This window comes from Toxoplasma gondii, chromosome VIIb (genome assembly GCF_000006565.2).
Source record: "Toxoplasma gondii ME49 chromosome VIIb, whole genome shotgun sequence".
In the NCBI taxonomy this organism is placed as follows: Eukaryota; Apicomplexa; class Conoidasida; order Eucoccidiorida; family Sarcocystidae; genus Toxoplasma; species Toxoplasma gondii.
Genome location: NC_031475.1, coordinates 2,143,035 through 2,165,236, shown reverse-complemented (window position 1 = coordinate 2,165,236; position 22,202 = coordinate 2,143,035). Strand labels below are relative to the sequence as shown.

Sequence of the window (22,202 nt, the reverse complement as noted above, 5' to 3'; positions counted from 1 at the left end):
TGCGTTGGCTGCGGAAAGTGAATGACGTGCTACTGCCGCCGTTTCTTGTGTGTAGAAGACGTGTAGCAGTCACAAAGAAAACTAGCTTTCCTGAGTGTGCTGGTCGTGTAAAATCATGCGATGGTAAATATCAGGTGCTGGGTCTTTGCACTTCTTTTGCATGCACCAACGACTTTTGAGGTGGGCCATCATTGGCCACACGCATCGTGGGAGCTGCCACTTTCAACTTCCTCTTCCAAAATGGGAATGAAGTGTCGTATTTTCAGTAACTATCAATTCACAGACGTTTCGCTTCGGCAGCCCAAGAGCACGCCCCACCTTTTTTCCTGTCAATCCAAGAAACCGTACCTAACCAACGGGTGTCATTTAACTAAACTTCTCCGATTCACCATCGAATCGCACGCCGGATTCCAGATGGGCATGCACCGATATAAAGTGGTATTGCGGTTACCTAGTATCCCACAACTTCAGGTTGCCGGTTTCCTAACTCATGCCGGAGCTCAACAGCTCCGATGGGCCGACTTCGGGCAGCATGTATTCACCTCAGACATCATTTTAATCCAGAGAAGGTGCTGATGGTGTGTCCAGCATGTTCTCTCGCATGTCCCAATGATCGAAGAGAAACACTTCCTGATAGAGTGATTCAAATCCTTAGGTAGAGGCCTGGCGCCTATTTCGACTGTGCGCCTCCGTCACCAGGATGCTTAGTTTCTCATGCAGAATTCCTCCTTTTGAAAAGACATTTACCAGTGGTGGCAATTCTGAGTGCACAACAGACAGCTTACCCAGATCTGTCAGGCATACTGGCGCTAACAGCATCTGGGCGGTAGCGTGCATTGACAAGCTCTTTACCTGTTGGTATTCAGCTGTACGCCGGCTCCGTGCATGCGTAGTTCATCTTGGGCAGCAGTGGCATGCAGCATCCTAATAAAGGCATATCTTTTACCGAGTGAATGACTGCAGTCTTACAACCTAGTTAGCTGCTATAGAAGCCGTGGACGATTCATGTTTGGTAGTTGCGACGAACAAGACAGGTTGGGAGTTCCTGTCGAACACATTGGGTATAGTGTCGCTTCGTGTGTGCCGGAGTCGAACGCCTCACTTATCCAGAGGCACGAATGACGCTTGGTGTGCACGTTTCATGTTTCCTGGTGGATATTCATCCTGCAGGTTTGACTGCTGGCCTGCTAATAGCTCAACGGGAGCCCAGGGCCCGCCTCGTCCATGCGCATGCAACCGAAAATGAACATAGCGGGTGTCTCTAATATAGTTAGGCAACTCCGTATGATGTACGGGGTTTCGCAAGGAAGAGCTGACGCCATGTCACTCCAACGTCGCTCCGCTTCTCAAATGTATTTTCATTCTTCGTGTGCGAGAGTTAAGCGATGACTCAAGATGCTGGCCCAGTCTGCATGCAAACAGCGGTAAAATCGTCGGTACACCGGGCTGCCTGATGTCAATTTACCGACAGCTGGATGACCGCGAAGAACTCCTTATGACTTAAAAGGCCTCTATTCCCTCTCCAGTGTATTTTGTTCTTTTTCTGTCCTTCCAGCGAGTCTTCCGTCTTCCACGCCGCTGTCGTCACGTACTTGCCTCAAGCAGACCTTGCCGTCCGGTTTCCTGAAGATGCGCGGCGAGGACTGACTGATCGCAAGGTTATTCCTGCATCAGTGCAGCGTGCGTTATGACCTTAATGCACTTTCACAGGCAACTGGCGACGTCTGAACTCCTTGTTTGCCGTGTTTCTCCAAATTCTTCCACTGCTATCTCTCTTGGGGCATCCTCTGTGTGACTGCCTCATTCTTTTCACTGGTCAGCGAAGGTAGTCTGCGCTTGTGCCGGCCACCGGTTCTCGTTCATTTTTCAGCGTGTACAAGTGGCAGGTACTCATCGTGCATCCCACTCTTTCTGGGCTTCTGTTTTCCGCCACGTATCTTGTTGCCATCGGCACTGCGAATCAGCTACGGGCTTGCCACTTTCTTTGTAGTCTACAAAAGACATCTCACCGAGTGTTATCCCAGTCAAGAACCAGATGAACGATGTCTCTCTCTCCTCAGACTTCTGGGACGCTGTTTCGCGGGGGGACACCAGAGAGAGGCCGCGCCTTGCAGTGCTCACCCAGAAGTCTGCAGGCGCGAAGAATGTCCTGTAAGTCATCTTACTCTTGCTTCCAGCAAACAGACTTGTCTCCTGAGTACACATCTGGAACGAATGCACGAATATGATTATGTGTCCCGCAGTTCAACACAATGATCGCGTCGTCATGATGTTTCATTGTTCATCTGCTTTTCCCCGCTCTGCAACATATATATAAATGTAGTTGTACGCCTTTGTTAGTTGTGGGAAGCGACGGTCGCGTCTGTGTACAAAGAGCCAGTGGCAAGGGAGGACATAAGGACTGATGCGTTTTTGCTCAGTGTTTCGCTTACCTTCGATTCGGAAGGGTTGTACGAGATTCCTGACTGCTCGCATCGTCCGAGATGTGCATGTAGCACTTCTCGCGTTCGTTTTCATTGTTTCGTGTCCGGCGAAGAAACGGCGGCAATCTGTGCACAGTCCATCTCTCGATGTGCTTTTCGTCACATGGCAATTGAAAAAGGGATGTAGCAAATCGGATCTGTAAACAACTGCTTTCACTGGGTGCTCTGTGCAGGCTAGTCGCAACCGATGGAAGCACAAACGGATCCGGAGCGCTCCAGCATGGGCGCGTGTTCGCTCGGCGGGAGGATATCCCCGCAAATTTTGTGATCAGCGGGAGCGCGAAGCCGGTTATTCTTCTCGAGAGATTCTCTGTCCAGACAGTCGGGTAAGTAAAGGCAGGACGTTTTCGTTTTCTGCTGCGGCATGTTTAAACACAAGCTGTTATGTTTTGAAACCTCTGATGTTCGATATCTAACTGTTCGCCTCGTTTTTACTTCTTGCCCTGATGCTGTTGTCTGCACAAGTCGCTAGACGATAATGATAACTCGTCTGTATACACTTCCTCGTTGTGGTGTATTCTGCCTTTGCCGTTTGCCTGCGCGCGCAACCCTATATCCTCAGGCTCTGAAACAGATGTCGTGATTATACCAATATATACGCACGCCGGCATGCCTCCACATAAGCTCATGTGTTTGCGTACACACATGTGTTATAACGTATGTATGAGTACATATCTCGAGGTGTGTATGGGAGTGTGAGTGAATAACAGGTAGACGCGAAGGCACCTATGCCAGGACGCAGAAACGCCGAGCACGATCATTGAAAGAGATATTAGTTCTGCTTGAAGTTTTGATGTGTCCCTCATGTGACGTTTCGCAGAGGAAGGCGCTGTGTCTTCGCACTTTCGTTGCGCGTTGCTTCCGATTGGGCGAAGCTGCCTGCGTCAACAACGTTTGCCCCTCATCGGGGGCTTGAAGATTGCAAAAACGATGCTGGAAATGACACGCCTTGTCGAGACATCGTTGCTGTTTCCACTTCCCTGGAGAATGTACGTCTTGGGTCTCCTGTCGGCGGTGCTCCGTGCGGAATAAGACACTTCTGGGTGTCTGTAAATACTCTGCGGCTTGAAACCCTTTTCCACTGGTTTCCCGTCGGGTTCTGACCAGCTTAATGAATGGCTGCAGTTGTGCGGCTGGACTGTCTGGAGACGTTACCCTACCGGTAAAGGCCTCTGTCGATATTCGGAACTGATCGTCCTTGTCGATGTGATCGTGTCTGCATTGTTCATCTGTTTGTGTTTCCTTGCCACCTATTCGGCTTCTGCTGCAACAGGAAAGAGATTCTCGAGGGCGCGACGCACTCCCGAAGAACGCAAAAGCTCCGTCACCAAGGCAAGACACCAAGCCGAGGCGGGGCAGAGAACAAGGCAAACGCAGTAAGAGGTTTCTTTCTCGTTAAACCGGTTTGAAAGCTACGGTGGCTTGTTCTCTAGTGAGTTAAGTGTGCAGGATGTTTTTGCCTGTATTCGGTGAAGAGAATTCATGTGACTGGAGTGGAACTGCTTTACTTGCCTGCACTATGGGACAGAAGGCAGTGCCAGTGTTGGAAGTTGAGATTCGTCTCGTATGTGGAGAACAACACGCGGAACGTCTTTGTTCTGCTGGTTCAAGGAACCACCACAGGAAGAGCGCTTTAGCCCCATAAAGAGGAAACGGATAGGTTTCGCTTCTTGTCGCATGCTTGGGATATTCGTCTGGGTCAGTTGTTTGTGAAAACATTCTCTGTGGTCTGGTTGTTGCAACAGTTTGTGGAGTTACAAACCAGTGTAGTTCCCGTGAAACGATTGCTGACTTTTTCTCGTGTCTGTCGGACCTGGCATGGCAAGTTGCGGAATGTGAAATCATACGAGTAGCACAACCAGAAGGATTGTGTCAGCTGGGCGTGGCCGAGATTCTTCGACGATTTCCTTCTTTGCTTCTTCAGGCACATTCCTTGTCCAGACCGGTGGCGCTGTCGCCCGCCAGAAAGGCGGTATTCTCATGAGCATCAAGGACCTCAATTCGTACAGCCAAGATTGGATGATCAAAGGCCGCGTTGCCGACAAGTATGCCACACGCGACATTCACTAAGAGACTAGAAGGCCGGTGTCTGTTCCGTCGCCTTTCCACATCTGTCTCGATCGTCACTACGCTGGGCAAGTCCTTCCGTTATTCTTGCTTTGCCTGCCTCGGAATCACGCCTCATGCACAGGTCGCTCTCGTTGGTGTTCCTCGGCTCGCTCTGCCGGTTCTTCTGCAACTCTCGATGTTTTGTGGTTAGACGCTGACCTGTGTCGGTGTCGTTTCGTCATCACAAGTGGATCTCCTTACTTTCGCAGCGAGTATTTCAGCTGTTCCCACATGCAGTGGTTTTCTTGATGGAAGCGCGAACGTGGTCCTCCCAAGCAGGGCTCCAAAGATGTGCGCAACCATAGTGGACCGCGACGGCCGCGTGCCTCATTTTCATATTTTACTCGAATTCCCGGTTCCCTGATAGGACGGAGCTTCGCTTGTTTGCAAACCAGAGAGGCGAGAGCCAAGTCTTCGCTGCAACGATAATCGATCATCTTGTAAGTCTGGTCTTTTTGCTTCAGCAGGATTTTTACACACCCCTTCTGTGTTGATACTTGTATTAGATACACACATCGTTAAATTGCTAGGTAAGCTCATCGCTATATATATATATATATATACCGGTATGTCTCTCTACCGTTAATGTTGCTCGCAACCCGGACGACACATGTAATCCAGGGGCCTTCAGACACTTTTTTCCGGGAAAGGTCATGAGTTTGTATGTCAGTAAAGGGGCTAAGAGAGAGGGTTCATGGAGCAAGTAGCTTGGGGGGGCGACGCGGTTTCACGCCAGACGAAGAGACGTTTTCTTCAAGGCTACACACGAGGCCTGTCGTCTGCAGACGCGTTTCGGTCGCACGTATTTCCTGCAAATGTTTTCTGGGAGTTCTTTGCCTTCAAGAAAGGAGAGATTCGCGCGAGCTTCTTTGGCAGAGTTGCGGCCACGTGGCATCCACGTCTCGAGGTTGGCCGGGTCTACCAGTTCTCTCGAGGGACCATAGACACGGCTAACAAGTAAGACTGTCGTCTGTTATCTTTCAATTTGAGGTGGACCTTTCATCTCCTCTCATTAGTAGCATGTGGCATTTGAGAAGTGACTCGAATGGAGGCAAGGAGAGGATAGCGAGAAGACGGAGTTGGTTCTTGTGGGATCGGGTGGCAAAAGGCAGCTCCGTGTTACGAAGGTGCTCAGAGGCTGACGATCCATGAGCCACTCTGCAACGAAGCGTGTAACTTTGCCTTCTACCGAAAGAAAGACAGAAGCGAACGTGTTGGGATTCAAGAGTGACGACGTCTAATAGGTGTCGACGCCCTCGCTTCTGGCGCGTTGTCCCTCTCAGCGTTCACCAGGCGAAACTCAAGGGAACTGACGGGAGCTCGTATAAGCGGTGGAGCGTGCAACTTAGTTCGATGTAACGCAATAAACCTACAGTTCAAATAACTATAGCTTTATGGAATATATTAATTAAAAACTTAAAAAGAAATAAATTTCTTTAAGGAACTCGGCAGAACACTCATGTAACTTCGGGACAAAGGATGCCGTTTTTTAAGACCTGCTTTGCATTCTGCAAACTGCACAGCAGTGTCTTGTTGTTAGATACATGGTGATCAGGGCCGGCTGAAGCCATCCACAATTCGCCATGCGTGTTTTCTGGACCTTAGGCATATTGCTTATCCGTCTGTGTGTCGACTTGTGCCGTCAAGGAAGTACAACTCGCTTTCGCATGAATACGAGATCAAATTCGACGACCGAGCCGTGATTGTTGAGATGGACGATGACCCTTCTATCCCCGCTCAAATGTAAGGCAAACAAGCCAGCTGACAGCTGCAGCAGTGATACAGAAGAACGACCCTGCTGCTTTGAGGTCCATTCCTCAGATGCTTTTCGGCCCCGCTGCCCCGGTGTCACTAACCTGTCAGTACTCTGCCTGAGCATGCATGCGCATTTGCTCTACTGAAGCATGTGTTTCCGCTGCACTTCTGCAGCATGAATTTTTTACTGCTCCGCTGGAGCATGCACTTTTGTGTGCTCTGCTGAAGGAAGAATTCTCCACATGCGGGGACGCGGATCTCGCCCCAGTTCCGATTCGCCCCCAACTCGTTTCAGGCCGCAACGTCTTTTTGCTTACTCTTACTTTTCTCTGCTCTCCGCGTGTCGGCAGTTTTTCACCTCTGAAGCTGGCGACCTTGACTGACGACTCTCTGGTTGGCTCGGTTGTCGATGTCATCGGATTCGTGACCTCTTTCTGCGAGACGCATTCTGTGCTTGCGCGGGTAAGCAAAGGATGGGCGCCAGTACGGGCCGATCGTTTGGAGTTGTCAGCTAGGCAGGTGCGCGCGTCTGCCGCCAGTGGTCCTCCGTACGTGCACACGATGTTGAGGCTGTGACAGTCATGTGGCATGTTTTGGTGATGCCGCCTGTGCATCCTCGTAGGCGAAATACAAGCTGACGCGTAGACTGGATAGTACATTCGTCCGCACATTCACGCGTAGGAATAGGACTGTCAACGCCTGACTGTGTAGGAACCTGCTTCGAGACGTGTACGTTTCCACCTGTTCATGCCTGTGTGCGTCCGTTGGCATTCTACAACTCTAGGACAGCTGCCGTGCGCCCTTTGTTCTTTTCCACAAAGTCTCACCAACTTCACAACAAAACAGTAGCTTCTCGGGTGATGGCCAACTGCTTGAGAAACGACCACAGCTAGTGCATTGGTTTTGACGCAAGTGGTCCAAAGACAGAATCCACACGAAAACGTAGCGACCAGGAACCCCCCCTCCGCGCCCGTCACCCTTTGTCTGGTGTGGTGCACGCGCGAGGCACCTGAACTCTTGCGGCTTCTCCCCAATCCACCTGTGGTCGAGGTCATCTGCGTCGTTCTGATCGAAACTCGCAGAATACAAAGGATGAGGTTCGGCGAAAAGAGCTGAGCATTGTCGACGACTCCGGCGCCGCTGTTACTGTCACGCTTTGGGAGCAGCACGCGACAGCTTTGAAGGACTCTGTTCTCGCCGAGAGGCCCCTCTTAGCCATCAAAGGTCGGTCCATGTCGTAGAATGGAGACCGACATGAAGGAGCTTCTGCTGATGCCTGCACGTACCGAACTGCAGACAAGGGGTTTCCCTAGGACTCGTCTGTTTACAGCTTGTACCATTTCGTTGACATCCCTTACAAACGCCGTTTACACTTCTTTTGAGGTTTTAGGCACTCAAAGATGCAGCATCCCTTTTGTGTGCAGTATGCGCGTGTCTGTCTTCTAGATGGCCGTCAGACAGGCACAGCGCCGCACGACTGTCTCTGTCGTCTGCACGGGTGGATGCGGCGAGGCCTGCCATCCTCAGTCAACAGCAGAAGAGTGGGAGGAGTTACGGTCCTTCGCTTTGAGGATGGTCCGACTCCCGTCTCGACCCCCCTTCCGTGACAATACGTGACACGTTCTGTGCGCTCGACAGGGCGAGCACGGCCATACTCGTTCGTTTTCATGGGCTTTTCTTTGTTGTTTTCATGTCAATTTCAGCGGTGCGCGTTTCCGAGTACGCGGGCAAAGTAAGTTTGACGTCGACTTCCCGCTCGGTCATCCTTGTCGACCCTCATGGCCTGGAAGAAGCGGATCTGCTAGCGGCGTGGTGGGAGGCGGAAGGCGAAAAGGCTCACAAGGCCCATGGGGATCCAAGTCACAGTTCTGTTATTACGGTACGTTGTGCGAGGAGCGTAAGTCCTAATGCTTCGACTAAATGTAGATATGGGGTTGGAATGGCTCCCAGCAGGTCTCTTACATAGTGTACAGGTGTATGTCCTCAACGTTACACAGTCTACTGGTAAGTGTGCAACTAGAGACTGCCGTTCCCGTCTCTGCAATCGTCCCTTCCCTCTGTATTGATGCTCGTCCATCTCCTTGCGAGAGTCTCCATCGTCTGCGTTTTTCTACGCTCGGGGAAGCGGATGTATGTTCTCTTCCTTTAGAGCAAAGGGGATACAAGGGGAGCAAATTTTTGGGAACGACAGAAAAGCGGAAGCTGATTTGGTTGTCTTTGGATCCGACAACACGCCTCTTGGACAACAGTAGACAGCTAAACATCTGTAGCATTGTTCAAGAGAGTCGTGATATGCTCCGCGCTCGATCTTGCAACATGATTCGCAGAGTTGAACTTTTACACGTCGCAAGTTTGCGGTGCCCGTCTGCAGTACCTTTGCTCATCACTTTCTTGCTTCTTTTTCGCGATAGTGTCAGTGCGGTTCCGGTCGTTTTGTTTCGTTTGACAGGATATCTCAACAGTTAACGCACAGATCGTCGAGCTGGCTGCAGGCTCCCTCTATTTCAATTGTCTTGCGATCGTCTGCGACGTTCACGGTGACTCTCTCATCTGGCTGTGAGAAGAAGTCGCCTAATTACTTCGGGGGTCAAGAGGAAGGAACGTGTTCCCCTTTTTCGGAAGCTCCAGACGGTCCCTGGTTGTGCCGTTCCCGCAATACACTGCGAGCTTCAGACGGAACCTCTGGGTGTGCCTATGATGCAGACGCGCTGCTGCGGCAGTTTCCGTGATCGCATCTGTGGATGCGTTCTCTCTGCGCGACATACTGTGAACTGGAAATCACACGCTGCTATTGAAAAGCTAGAACTCCCCCCAGTCCAGTTGTCGGGCTCCGGAAGCTAACAGTACCTTCAGCTGTAGATCGAGACACGCAGGGGCCCATTTTCTTCCACCCAAGGTGTACAGACACACGTACGACACGTACACGGCACGGGTTCTCGACTCCTGTGCTCTAAATACCTCTGGTGTTCCAAGGAGTCCGCTGGCGTCGTCGGGAGGACATCCTGTTTCTTCTCGTCTCATGTATTGCAGCCCTCTCACTGCTTACCGTGCCGTCGCCCGCGCATGCAGTTTTCCTTTGTGTTATGAATCGCCTGTCGCCTTTGTGGCGTTTCTGCACTGCATGCATCAGGGCATGTCCGGAGTGCAAAAAGAAGGCGCGGAGAGACCTTACTCGCAGAGGGGAACCGAGGAGTTCATCGGCGTATCGATGTCTGAACTGCAACAAAGCAGTCGAGCCTGTCGCTAAGTAAGGCTGTTGCTGCGGCTAGCGGACGCTCTCTGTTCCGTTCGGCAGAGCCTGAAAAGCGGGCTGGTATGAACACCACATCACTTCCGTGTTTTTTTGCTCTTCCTTCGCTTTTGCCCGTTTCCACTGACATCTCGGCACCTGCGCTGGGTGGTTTGGCGGTCGCTGTGGACGGCAACGAGGCGACGACCACAGAACTGCCTACGTTTGCGCTGACAAAGTACCACAGGCGGAGAGGGACGTCCGTTATCGACGCCCGGGAAGTGTGTCGTATTTGATTATGGCAAGACACAGCTGCCAGAGGGGCATTTGGACAGTACGGCAAGTCGTGTCGGTTTGCTTGGTCCAGTGTGAAGCGAACGTTTGTTCTAGTAAAGAATAGGCTTTTGAAGCGGATGCGTCAACCAGATGGTGCCATTCAAGGTGTTTCCACTCTGCAGGTGGTCATTGTCGCTTACTCTGGCGGATCCGACGGGGTCTTTGGATTGTGTCGCACTCGATGAATACGGCCAGGTTCGTTCTTTGGTCCTCTGTATTCTGCGCAGTCAAATGTAGAGACCTGTATTCGACAGATTCGGGTGTCATGATCATTGAACGCGAAGCACTCTCAAAATAATCTGCTTGGCATCGAAAGCTAACGTTCGTGCCTCTGACTCCTGTCAAGATTTTCTTGTTACCGTTTTGCTGTGTTTTCGGTTTCTCGCATCTGTGATCTCTTGTCTGTCTCGCTGCTTCTTGATCCTCGATTATGACCTGTCTGGGGTGTTGGGGTGCTGCACAGTTGTCCGTTCGTGTGCGTCCCTTCTTCAGCAAGTAATCGGATCTCTCCAGGTCGCCCCAGACACGATTCAGATGCTTGAACGCGGCGGTACGGACACATTCGGGCGGACGCTTGCGGACATTGTCGACCTTCTGCGGTACAGAGTAAGCAGCGCATTCAACTACGGCGAAGCCGTTCAACAGGCGTTTCGGTGGCAGTTCAACTGCGGAAACGGGAGAGGTGGTATCACTCTACACAAAGGCATAAGAACCGTCAACGAAGGGTGGCCAGAACGTGGACTCTTGAAAAAACGACGGCAAGCGCAAGTGAAAGAAGAACATGGGTTTACAACCAGTATCGACGGGTTCCTGGAAATGGTTCTCTTCTAGTATGTTGCTTGGCTTATTTCTTCGCAAGATTATGCTGGCCCCCTCAATTTCCGTATATCTCCTCGACCGTGCCTCGCTTTCCCTTTCTCGAGCACCTGTCTCGCGCCCTTAGCGATTCATTGTCTTTTTCCACTTTTTGAAAACATGTATCACTACCACAAATCTGGCGTGTCCCCTAACGAATGCCGCACTTGCTGTTCACCTCCGTGTCTTTCATTCGTAGCTAACGGTGTATCTGCTGAGGGTTCTTTCACATTCGAAATATGGGGCACCGACAAAGTCGCGTCTCCGTCGTTTCACGGCTATGAACCACTGGGGTCTGCACTGGCTGTGGTGCTGGATGGAGTTTGACTGCATCCGACCGTTCTTGCCTGTGCTTTCGGAGGATGGACGAACCCTCTTTGTGGAAGGGAAAAATGCCATGGCGGGAAGTTGAATACACGGGTGGAAAGAGTGAAAGGGAGCCTAACGAGTGTTATTTCCTGTGTACGCATGCACCTTTGCAGGAGGTTCGTGTCCGACTTAGCGTGAGGAGCTACGAATTTCGTGGAGAAACGAAAGTGGCATGTGTAAGTCCGTATCGTTTTCATGTACAGATGCTCTCGTGCTGACTCTCTGCAATTCGACTCAGCACCACCGCGCGTAGTGCCTTTCTATTGGGTTCCAGTGGATTCGTCGTAATGGCAGTGTCGAATCGGCTGCAGCGATCCGGACAAATAGCATGTCACAACGTCGTTTTCCGGATAACTTACGATACCAAAAGTTTTCTGCACATCGTCAGAGAGTGGGAGCAAACACGGTGTTTTCGACTTTCTTTCTTCTGTCTTCAGAAAGTCGTTGGATGCGCTTGGACAGAAAGGGACGTCGAGGCGCAGACTAGCGCGTGCCTTCGCAGCATCCGAGACCAACTGAACTGAAGAATGATTCTGCCTCTAGCGAAAGACAATCGTCAGGTTCGGCTCGAAAGGAACGTGTAGGCCCAGACATATACGCCGATCCTTCCTTCGCTACGGCTTCTCTCAGTCTCTGATGAAACCCCTGTGTCGCCGTCTTGTCATCCACGTCTCCGGCAGTTTTCTGACAGACTGGATGTAAAATCACACTCTTGAGGACAGACGTAAGGGATGGAGGGTGCCTGCGTCAAAAAGCCATGAAGAGTTTGGAGAGAAAACATGTACCTAGTTTCCACGCATGTAGCAGCTGAATGCAGGTGGCGGCTGAGGAGTTAGCTTCTGGAAAACATCTACTGCTTCCACGGCTTTCCGCGTCGTAAGAGAATAAGGAAGCTAAAATCAATTACGAGGTAGGGTGCGTAATTCTGCAAAGGTGTCACATTTTTGCTCCGTTTTTCCCTTGCAAAGCGAGCAACTTAGAGGCATTTTCAAAAGGTTCTGGCAGCAACCGAAAGGTCGGAGGAAAACAGCATAACGATTCAGTAATGTTGTTCTCTCTTGATGGGTGACATCGTGCTTGAGGGCCATCTTAATCACATCGCTACATCGGGTAACCGGTCGACAGCACCTCGGTTTTTGCAAGGGTCGTAAATGGTCAATTTTGATTCGGATATCTTCTACCTTCAGTACTCGTGATGTATCACCTGAGCATCATTAACAATTGCGAGGTGAATCAACATTAGAACTTAATTGCTCGAGAGAAGCAACTTTTAAATCGTTTGTGTGGTCGTACCAAAAACTCCGGACCCGCGAAACTGTGTTCGCAGTTGTGTCAGTTTCCTGGAAAAGTCTGAAGAAGTCCTAATAGCTAGGACAAAGTGGCAGCACCTGTACCCCAAGCCAGCACGCAGTTACTCACCACTGGCACAACCGTTTGATTTTCATTGCCCCACGCAGAAGACTGTTATGAATGAATCTTTTGACGTTATCCTCGTTCAGATCACCGAGCCGTTGCAGTAGTTTTTACAAGGTGAAGCCGGTGTCTCTGAAATAGGCCAGTCGGACTCAGGAAAACTTAACAGGGAGTGTATGTCACAGGGCCAAAACAGTGTCAGCAAAGCGCCCCGAAGAGCATCATCCCCTGTAATCTTGTTATTGAGTCTTGAATAAGTCCACCCCCGTTTCTGCCGCCCGCAACCCTTCAAAAAATTATGTGGTTCGTTTTTTTTGCAAGTAATAAAACATGTGAAGTCACACTACAGTCGCGTCCACCAGTTACACATCGTGAAGCAAGCTACTGAGGCGTTGTACCACAAAAGCCGAAATACACGGCCGTTTGTGAACGGGCCATAGCAAGCGCGTGGCCCTACGGCCACCACACAACAATTTCGCGACGCCACCCAACGAGCAACACGTCTGGTTTATTCGAGTTTCTTGACCTAATCCACGCATCTCCTGAGCCCGAGACGGTTGATGAGAAGAAACGTCAGTACGCACAGAGGGACACTCATTCTACTTCGCCCGAGTTGTGAAAACGCAGCTCCTACGATCACGTTTCCATCCGTTATTCCGGGTCTTGCCGCCAAATGAATCTGTGGGTTCCACGAAGGCACAGAACGCTCTATCAAAGAAGGTGGGAATACTACAGACGCGAGAAACCCAGTCGGCCTTTGCTCGCCCTTCCTGAAAATAAGCCTTGGGTCTCGACTTTGCGTGCGACAGTGCTTTTCCACTGAACCTGAAGAAACAAAAGAGGTACCTCGTGCCACATCGTAGGCTGTACTCGCCTAGGAACTGGACATCTTGTACACCACTCCAAAAGTCCTTGATTGCCATTGGCGATACAGGGGCTGCATCTGTGCAGTCCCTATTCGTTCGAGTGATTCACCATGTTGGCGCTGAGCCGAGGCAATTCCAGTGCAACACTTCCTCTCTCCTGCTCTGCAATGGCATTTGTATGGGCAGGTGTCCTCTGGGGAAGAATTTTGATGTCGAGCCGGTGAATTTCGCCGGAGGAACAGGTGTGGTTCCAGGTATCATCCGGGCCTGCAGTCGGGCGAACACACTTTCAGTTCAGTCCTGCTGGAGGCCCTAAGAGGCCTTGGTGAGAGGGAACAGTGGTTTGCACATACTGGCCGCGAACCTGTGTTAACACAGGAAAACGCTTGTCATAGCATGCGGGTTGAGGGCACTGCATTGGATGCCAGGAAGTGCGTTGAAAGAGTTGCATGTGCACCGGCGACCATTGACCAGCGGAGTCTTGACTTCTCATTTGATGTGGAATAAACGTGAAATGTTGGGGCTGCTGCGGCAGCGCGTATCCCTGCGGTGTGACGGAGTTTCCTGGGGCCCGTGGCATTGCATAGTGCATTTGAACCGGAGAGGCACTCTGGTTTGGCATTTGAGTACAGGTCTGCTGCTGAATACCGGGCACCTGGGATGGCTGATCATGAAAGGCGTGCGGGCGCGCTTGATACTGGCCGAATCCGGAAGGGTGATAGCCCTGTTTTCCCTGTCCCTCTGGTCGTCCAGTTATCCTTATCCATCCTTCTTGCGGGGCTCCAATTCCCGGCTTGGTTGTGAAAGTGAATGTTTGGGACGGCATACGGGGTCGTTCACCTCCGGCAGACATCTGCGGAGGTAGAAGTGGGTGCACTCTCGTCTCGTTCCCGCCAACTCGGATTGGTGGTTGCAGCTGATTGACAGGCATGTTGCAATTCGTCTGAACGGAACGTCGAACGTCAGACGAGACCCCCAGAGAGGCGGCTGATGGATGCGAGGCCGCTCCTTCTTTCACGTCTCCTGGTCGAGACTGCGTGACCATCGTTTGTTTTGCGAAGACTCGTGTACCCGCGTCAGGTCCAGATACGGTGAACCTTGTGTACACGGGTCGGGGTGCCGGTGGACAGTTCACATTTGCACCAGAAGACCAACTAAGCTGGGTGTTGTTTGCGGGATTGTGTGCTAATGAAGACGGACAAAAAACAGGCAAAGAGGCTCGTTCTCCTCCAGCGACGGCGGGTCCTCCCATTCCCACCCTGCGGACCTGCATCAGGCCCGTGCTCCCTCGTAGCACTGTTCCCACTGGTGAGGGAAGGGCTGCCGTGCCCTTCACGATGTTGTTGTTTGCGATGGCGTTCGTTGGTATTTCGCGTGTGTCTACGCTGAGGTCTGGACGACCGCCAGCCTCGGCGAAGCCGGCCGGAACAGAAGCAGAAACGCCGAATGCAGACACTGGACGAGGATGTGGGCCCAGCTGCGGCGAATTGTTCAGCGTTGTGGCTCCAGATATATCTGAAGCTCCTTGTGCCGACTTTGAGGATTGCTGAGTCTCTGAAGTAGTTGAACAATTCATGGGATGCGACGCAGTGGGCAGATCCGCTGCAGCCGTTGCATTGGTGTTGCGGAAAAGTGGATTCCCCGTTTTCACACGAGAGTCATCTGCAATTTGGTCCCTCGATTCCGTTTCAAGATTAGTGTGAGCTGACGCATGCGGAGCCACGCTTAGGTACGCGCCTAGTCCGGTATTGTCCTCTACGGAAGGGGTGCCTTCAGGTGTTCTTAAGCGGCTGGTGCCCGCCTGCCTTGATTGTGTTTTCGCCGTTGCCACTCCGTCTACGGGGCGATGCTCCGGTGCGACCGAAGCAACTGCTGCCACACCATTGTTTTCTGTCCAAGTTGTCAAATCTTCGAGAGGAATCTTCTTGGGTTTCTCAGCGTGCGCTGTCCGCTGAACCGTCCGACTCGGTAGCCTTCCCTCCGTCGCGCACTTCGGAAACTCTTTTGATGTGTCACCGTCTCTTTCGCTTAGCCGATCTCCAGTCTCTGTCTCCTCTTGCGGGCAGCTTTTGAGGTTAACTCGGTCGGTGTCTGTCCCTTCAAGGCCGACATTGGGCCTGAAGGAGGGGACTTCACCAGAGACTGTTACTTTCGACTGTGGTGGAGGAAGCCGAAGTCTTGTGGGGTCATTAGAGCAATCCAGCACGTCCTCCGAGGGCTGATGAAACGAACGGAGGAGTTCTGTCGCCTGAAGGGCCACTCCTTGTTGCGATTCTGTTGGGCGGCGGATGTCATTTTCTTCGATGGCTGTTCCATTGACAGGGCGTAAACACTCAGAAGTAAGGAGTGGCAAGTGTGATTCAGCTGCAGAGCTGCACGTCTTTTCCCCGGATGTATTGCCTGAAGTCTTGCCGCCACTCTCGGGTTGTTCTGGTTCACTGAACGCAACAGCGTCCGAACAGTGAGATGCTTTTGCAGCGAATGGCTTCAGTATGATGTTAACGTGGCCGCCAACTTTTAGCGGACGGGGATCAAAACTGATCCTAGACGCATGACTGAAAGGTTGAGGGGATGGCTGAACAGGAGGCAGCTTGGATGCTGTCTTTCGACCTACGCTGTCCGACTTAGCACCTGTCTGTGCTAGGGGCGCAATCTGGGAATTCACGCTTCCCACAGAAGCATTACTGACGACAGTCTCGACGGGTGATCTGGTTGTGTCTCCTTTACTTTGAGTTCCATAGAAGAGCTTGTTGACGCCTCCTTGATTTGCATCGCTGGCAGATGACTGCGATGGAGGAAGAGGGCCGCTTCCAAATGAAGTCGAGGGACTGTGGGGCGTAGGTCTTCTGCAAGCATCTGCCAGGGCAATGTGTGTCTCACTCGAACGACCGACAGATTTTCTACACGTGGGCACGTCGTGATGTTCAGGGGGCGCCTGCGATCGCGATATGGCATGTACGTTATATCCGAGAGCAGAACCTGTTTTTGCGCAGACCATTGGTGCGGTTCGGATGGCTGCTTTCTCCATGCATTGTGCACTTGTCCCGGCAGATGGTGTGTTTTTTTCGGGTGCGTTACTGGGGGACGATGTTTGTTTTCGGATCGTCTCAGACGATGTCGACTTCTCAATCGAAAGCACTTTGTTGACAGATCGAACCAGAGACCTTGCAGTCACCCTGGATGCTGACCGTGCTGTGGCACATCCTCCAGCTCCATCGGAGGGCTTTCGACCTCGATGAGAAAGTGAACCCCGTCCTCGGTCCCCTATCGTTACTCGGGTATGCCCTCTCGGTGGCTCATTTGCTGTCTCACTTCTTACATTTTTTAGGTCCGTTACGGACCCAGACACCGCCTGTCCCTTAGCGATACATGTCTCGAAGGACTTGAGACTTTTTTCGCATTCGATGTATGCAACCTTGTCTCCTGTGGCCGAAGCCGCTTCAGAGCCTCTAGGGCGTACGGAGTTCGTCAATGCACAACCGGGTCCCCGAGTACGGTTCTGTGGTGTTCTAGCGGCGCTACCTTGAAACTCGTCCTTCGTCTGAACGGATAGATTCACCTCGCTCGTAGTCGAAAATGTCTTGCTCCCGGCCAAACATTTCTTTTCTCCAGCAAGCCGGGTTGTAGCTGGTGGGCCGGACTGCCTGTCAGTGTGTCGCCCAGTCAGGGGAGCAGAGAAGTTCTCAGAAATGACCCGGCGAACGGGGGAACGTCCCCAGGCTGGACGATTCTTAAGGGCAACAGACGTGCTGTTCAATGCAGCTATTCTGATTGAGCGGCATGTCCCTTGGGAGGCTGCGAGATTGTCAAGTGACATACGGCTGTTATTTTGGATGCCTTCCAAGCGCTTCCGCCCAATTGCTGACAGACTCCCCGCTGTCAAGCTACCAGTGTGTATAGTATTCCGAATGCCTGTTGGTTGCTTTCGGTAGCCGTTAACACATGGCGGGGGTAGAGACGCTCGCCTCTCTGACAGACCCCGTACTTTCGCACCGGTCTGACCCGGGATATTAGCAAGCTGGCGCTCCACTGACACAAAACTAGGGACCAGCTGAGTTCCCTTTGATAACTTATGACTTTCACCGGCAGGGCACTGTATTTCAGGCGTTTCGTCTTCTTTGTCACTGGCACTTCCTCCACCGAAAGCGGGCTCACAGACCGACTGTCCTTCCTGCGCTGACGTAGAGGGTAACTTCCCATGCCCCAGAGAATGTGCTTGGTCTTGTTCACCTGCATCTGGGTTTTGGAAATTCACCTCCGTTTCTGGTTTTGCGTTTCTCTCGACATTGTCGTCTGCTGTTTCGTCGCTACGGCAGTGAAGAAGACAGACGTGGGCCAACGCAAAATCGCCGACGGATTTTCGTTCGAATGCAGCTCGTAGATCCTTAGTGGTCCACTTCTTTGCAAGGATGGAGGCGACCGAGGAACACTCGGTCATGATACCGCTGCATGACAAGGACATCCAAAATTAGCCACGGCATGGATATCCGCCAATCCCTTAACAATAACTCGTTGAACTGGCAGCAACGTGACACAGCCCGTACATTTCCACTAATGTTCTTAATGCCAGTGAGTTCTCGATTCCACCTAGTGCTTCCAAGATTGTCGCTTCAAACAGGTGCAGCTGGGGACGCTTCGCAAGCAACTTTCATCAAGACTCATTTGATTCTTTCTGAGAGTTTGCTACTCGAGGACGCCAAGAAAGTAGCAGCGCATGTCCTTGACGGAAGCAAGAACTGCACTCGCTTCGATGTCATCCCTACACTGGAGATCGCCTGTGTTTAGCGAAGTGATTCTAGGTCGCTGAACGCTCCGGCAGAAATGCTTACATAATTTTCTCTTCGAAATTATCGACGAGTTGGTCCCCGACAATCTTAAACGTCTCGGCCTGAAGATACGCGTCACAGCTACACAGCAGAAGGAGGCCCGTTAACGACATTTGCAGGCATGTTGCTAAGCTCTCTCGAAACTCAAGCGCCTGAGGAAATTATATACTCGGTTAAAAAAAACATGCGCTGTGGTGAATTCGACACGATACCTCGATCTGTCCCTGGTGCACAATCTTGCGAAGTCGTTCATTCTCTTCCAGCAGCTCCTTAACCTTGGCTTCTTTCTTCCGACAGAGTTCCTGAAAGATGCACAATCTTGAGCAGTCAATGGCTCGGTGAGACAGAAGAATACTTAAGCCGGAAGATTACACGGAACCGCTTTCGTTCACCGCTGCTGCCTCTCGACCTGTGGTCAGCAGAGGTAGTGTTCGTCCTGTTGGACAGGCTCTCTCACTTATTGCCCGAAAACTGGATTCCTCTTGTCACTTACCTCCTTGGTCAAATAGAGATCAGTCATTGCTTTGTACTCCTTCTGCAAGCGGTGGTACTGATGGAAAACACAAGACACCGAGGTGTAATCATTAGTTTACGCGAAGCACTCCACCATCAGTGCCTAATTGCGGTGTCAGTGTGTCCCGACATATCTTGCACACCCAAGCCGGTATCCAGTCCAGCAACAGACAGCGCGCCTCCGAAGCTCAGCTCAGCCGTGTCTCATCAGTGCATGTAAAAAAATCATTGGCTCTACTTTTGACAGAAAATTTCTGCAACGTTGATGAAACAGCTCCGCGGCGCGGTTCATTAATCTGTTTCCGAGATGTGTGCTGTCACATTTTAAAGGGCCATCTGGCCGCCCAGACTGAAGAAGATTCAGGCGCCAGTGTCCACGTGAACATGCAGGAAAGGAGATGTAGGAATGGGAGTCACAACTGCCCTAACATCATAATTGTGTAGCCCGGAGACAGATGACGATGAAATGCTGGAACACGCGTGGAGCGGGATGCAGCGAGAATCAGACAGTCACGAATGCGATGTCTCAACCTGATCTGCCTCCAGGTGGATCGTAGGCAGGAAGTACCATCTCCTTTACCCATCGTCAGTGAACGTCTGACCTCGTCTCGCAAAATATTCGATTGACGTCGTAGGCCGTCGAGAGATCCTGCGCAGACGGACGCACCAACCAACCTCTACGAATCCGAACGCCACTCCACTTTTTTACCTCACCAAATGAAACGTAGGATGGAAGGCTTTCAGTATGAAGACCACTCGGACAAAATGGAAATGGTCCGCGGTTATTACAGTGGCACCATGTTACCCGCTAGGCAAGTGACACTTAACTCTTTCAATGAATGCTTGGAGGAAACGCCACTCTCAGCTAGTTTGCGTTTTCACCGGTCCGACTGATTGCCTCATACGTACTCCTCGGCACAGACACCTATCCAACACACAGTTCGCAGCGACGGCTTACTTCCTTCTTTTTCCAGTTTCGCGTTCAAAATCCAAACTTTCTCCGCTTCCTTGTGAAGCAGGTATTGCAACATCTGAACACCAGACTCGTCAGCGCGTAGACCGAAGTAGTTCTGCTCTATGGGCACTGCTGAGCAATCCGTCTGCATGGACAGGGAAGAGCATATTGCATTCTCGAACCAAAATTTGAAGGATTAGTTTAACTGGTGCGCTAACATAATATTTCACTGCTGGACGAAGCTGCAGCTCTGCTGTAGCGTGTGCTCATCGATAGCCCCCCTATCCAACTTCATACCACCCAAAGTGGAAAGATGCTGTCTCAGGTTTATCCAAATGTACTATGTGACCAAGGGCAACTTACGCCCACGGAGTCCAGCCGGCTCTGTCCGTCCTCAGCATCGACGAACTCTTCTTCTCCTCTCCGCGAACCCGCGCACACCGTTTCACCTACAAGACCCTGCGCATAACCTTCTCCAGAAGGAATTGCCGCTTGCGGATCCACAATCATTCTGGCAATAGGCTCGGAAACAGCTGGCACGTGCGTCGAATCTACGTGTACAGAAAACCACGTTTCGAACCTCACAACAGATGCTTCTGTTCCGTGAATAAAAAAAGGAATGTGCGGTCGCGAATTCTGAGGGCAAGCAGCGAAATTGGGTTTGGCAACTGGAGCCACCTCCGCGGCCGGGCAGCACGACTAGCTACCACTGCGTACCGCTGTCGCGTGCTTGTTTGAGCGCTTATGCCGGCGAAGCCACAAACAAGGAAAGTTTTTGACTTGCAGAAGTTGAGAAACAATGCAGGGAAACACTCGAATCGGCCGAGACCAAGACCGGCAGTAGGACGTCGTGTCGAGCTCTTCAAGGACGAGGAATTTGGGAGACAAGACAACGAAGCTGGAAATCCTGCGCACGAATCTCTGAATTGACCGGTGACACCCACTTCTGTTTTTATCATACAGCTTAACAAACGCAGCTCAACTGGAAGAAGACAATAGTTGCCAGAAAAGTCTTCGGCGGGGAGTAAAACTTCTAAAAACCCACCAGCAACTCATCACCCGCCGCGTGCGCAAGACACAGCAGACATGCATTCCCGTCAGGCGTCCGCCGCAGCCAGGTGGGTCAGCACCGTAACAAAATTTTTTTCGCTCCGGCAGCAAACGAGGCATAGAAGGATCGCAGATGTCGAGGACTCTGCTGAAATGCTACCATTAGTCACTGCAATAGGCGGTCATCCACAGATGCAGTTGCAAATACTGCACTTTGATTTGTACATATGCGTTCTCGCCTTCAGCGCACGACCACTGACTTGCCCGTCACAGACTGGCGAGGAGGCACGACATTGTGAAAACTGCCTCAGTGCCGATGATACCCGGCTCTGACGCACGAAGCTGCCCTAGTTTGCAACCCAGAAAAAAACGTAAAACGACCCGTACGCCTGGTGAGAGATTTTGAAATGTCACACGACGTGTTTCTTTGTTGGACGAACAAGAAAAAATTGTCGACAAGACAATCAGCAAACGACAGGGAAGCCCCGTATGTTGGGGTCCTTGTAGAAATTCAAACGCATTTGGGGGGTCACTGATGTGGTGTGCTGTATGCACTATGCCTCTTCCTCAAAGCAGTTTGTATTGTTGCCTTGCATGAAAGCGACATAGCATCGTTTCTTTGCATCAGGCAACGTCTCAACACGGACGGAAGGCAACAAGTCCCAGTAGCGGAAGAAAAGGCGTAGGAAAGATCCTTGTTGGCAAAATGGGCATAAAGTTTCCTGATCGAGCGACACCAGGGCGACCTGGGCATGTACTCAGGTTTCTGACATCAGGGGCAGTGCTGTTGCAGTTGAAGCGACGGAGGTGTCTAGGGGTGATCGGGCGCATAAATGGCAGTTTGGGTGGAACTGGGAGTGTCGTACTACCGGCTCTGAACCATCAGGCATCATGTCTCATAATCCTGCGAGGGCAAAGCCCCATCCAGTTGAGATCGTTTTTCAATGCAGTGGAAGTTCTATATTATTTATAACGTCGGTGGAGGTGAACCTTCGAAACCCAGCAATTCAGTCCGTTGACTGTCGTGGTCTCGCAGGTCAACGGTGGGGAACTTTCGAGTTCATAAATGCCCCGATTTTTTCTGTGACGAGCAGTTGGGTGCAAACGATTCCAGATCGAATATCCACTAACGAGGATATGCCACCCAAGAGGATCCTGCTATCCGTAACTAATGGCGAGGTTTCATTGTAGTCTTCTCGCTCCTTACCGTAAGCTCTTGCGTTCTGCTCAAAACAACACTTCAGCAGAAGGCCTGTGTGGTATTCCAATCCGCGAAAGGGAAAAGGAATCCATGAATTAGTGGCAAGCAGGTGTATTATCACACACGCCTATAACATAACCCATGTCGAACAGTCTTAATGTCGTACGTTAAAATCCAACGCTTTTAGCTGTCTTAAGCAGTCCACATAGTACCAGGGAACCTGGCCTCTTTCACAGGCAGGA

The 22,202-nt window shown here is 51.4% G+C and overlaps 2 protein-coding genes across 2 annotated transcripts; one reads left to right on the top strand and one right to left on the bottom strand.

The window, feature by feature from the left end:
• Positions 1-1,524: 1,524 nt before the first annotated feature.
• TGME49_260570 (hypothetical protein) lies at positions 1,525-12,401 on the top strand. Its single transcript, XM_018781241.1, has 16 exons — positions 1,525-2,151; positions 2,657-2,809; positions 3,304-3,472; positions 3,757-3,859; positions 4,408-4,528; positions 4,960-5,032; positions 5,437-5,549; positions 6,240-6,335; positions 6,698-6,809; positions 7,430-7,571; positions 8,051-8,226; positions 8,797-8,903; positions 9,478-9,594; positions 10,405-10,518; positions 11,250-11,312; positions 11,574-12,401. The coding sequence occupies exons 1-14, from the start codon at positions 2,036-2,038 to the stop codon at positions 10,409-10,411; spliced, it is 1,605 nt and encodes a 534-aa protein (XP_018637076.1). The 5' UTR covers positions 1,525-2,035; the 3' UTR covers positions 10,412-10,518; positions 11,250-11,312; positions 11,574-12,401.
• A 1,303-nt stretch (positions 12,402-13,704) lies between these two features.
• TGME49_260580 (hypothetical protein) lies at positions 13,705-20,219 on the bottom strand (the record flags this gene model as incomplete). The annotated part of the gene is made up of 7 exons (XM_018781242.1): positions 13,705-17,860; positions 18,245-18,303; positions 18,454-18,543; positions 18,735-18,791; positions 19,357-19,403; positions 19,713-19,854; positions 20,073-20,219. 7 exons carry the CDS (start codon positions 20,217-20,219, stop codon positions 13,705-13,707), a joined length of 4,698 nt encoding a protein of 1,565 aa, XP_018637077.1.
• Positions 20,220-22,202: the final 1,983 nt, after the last annotated feature.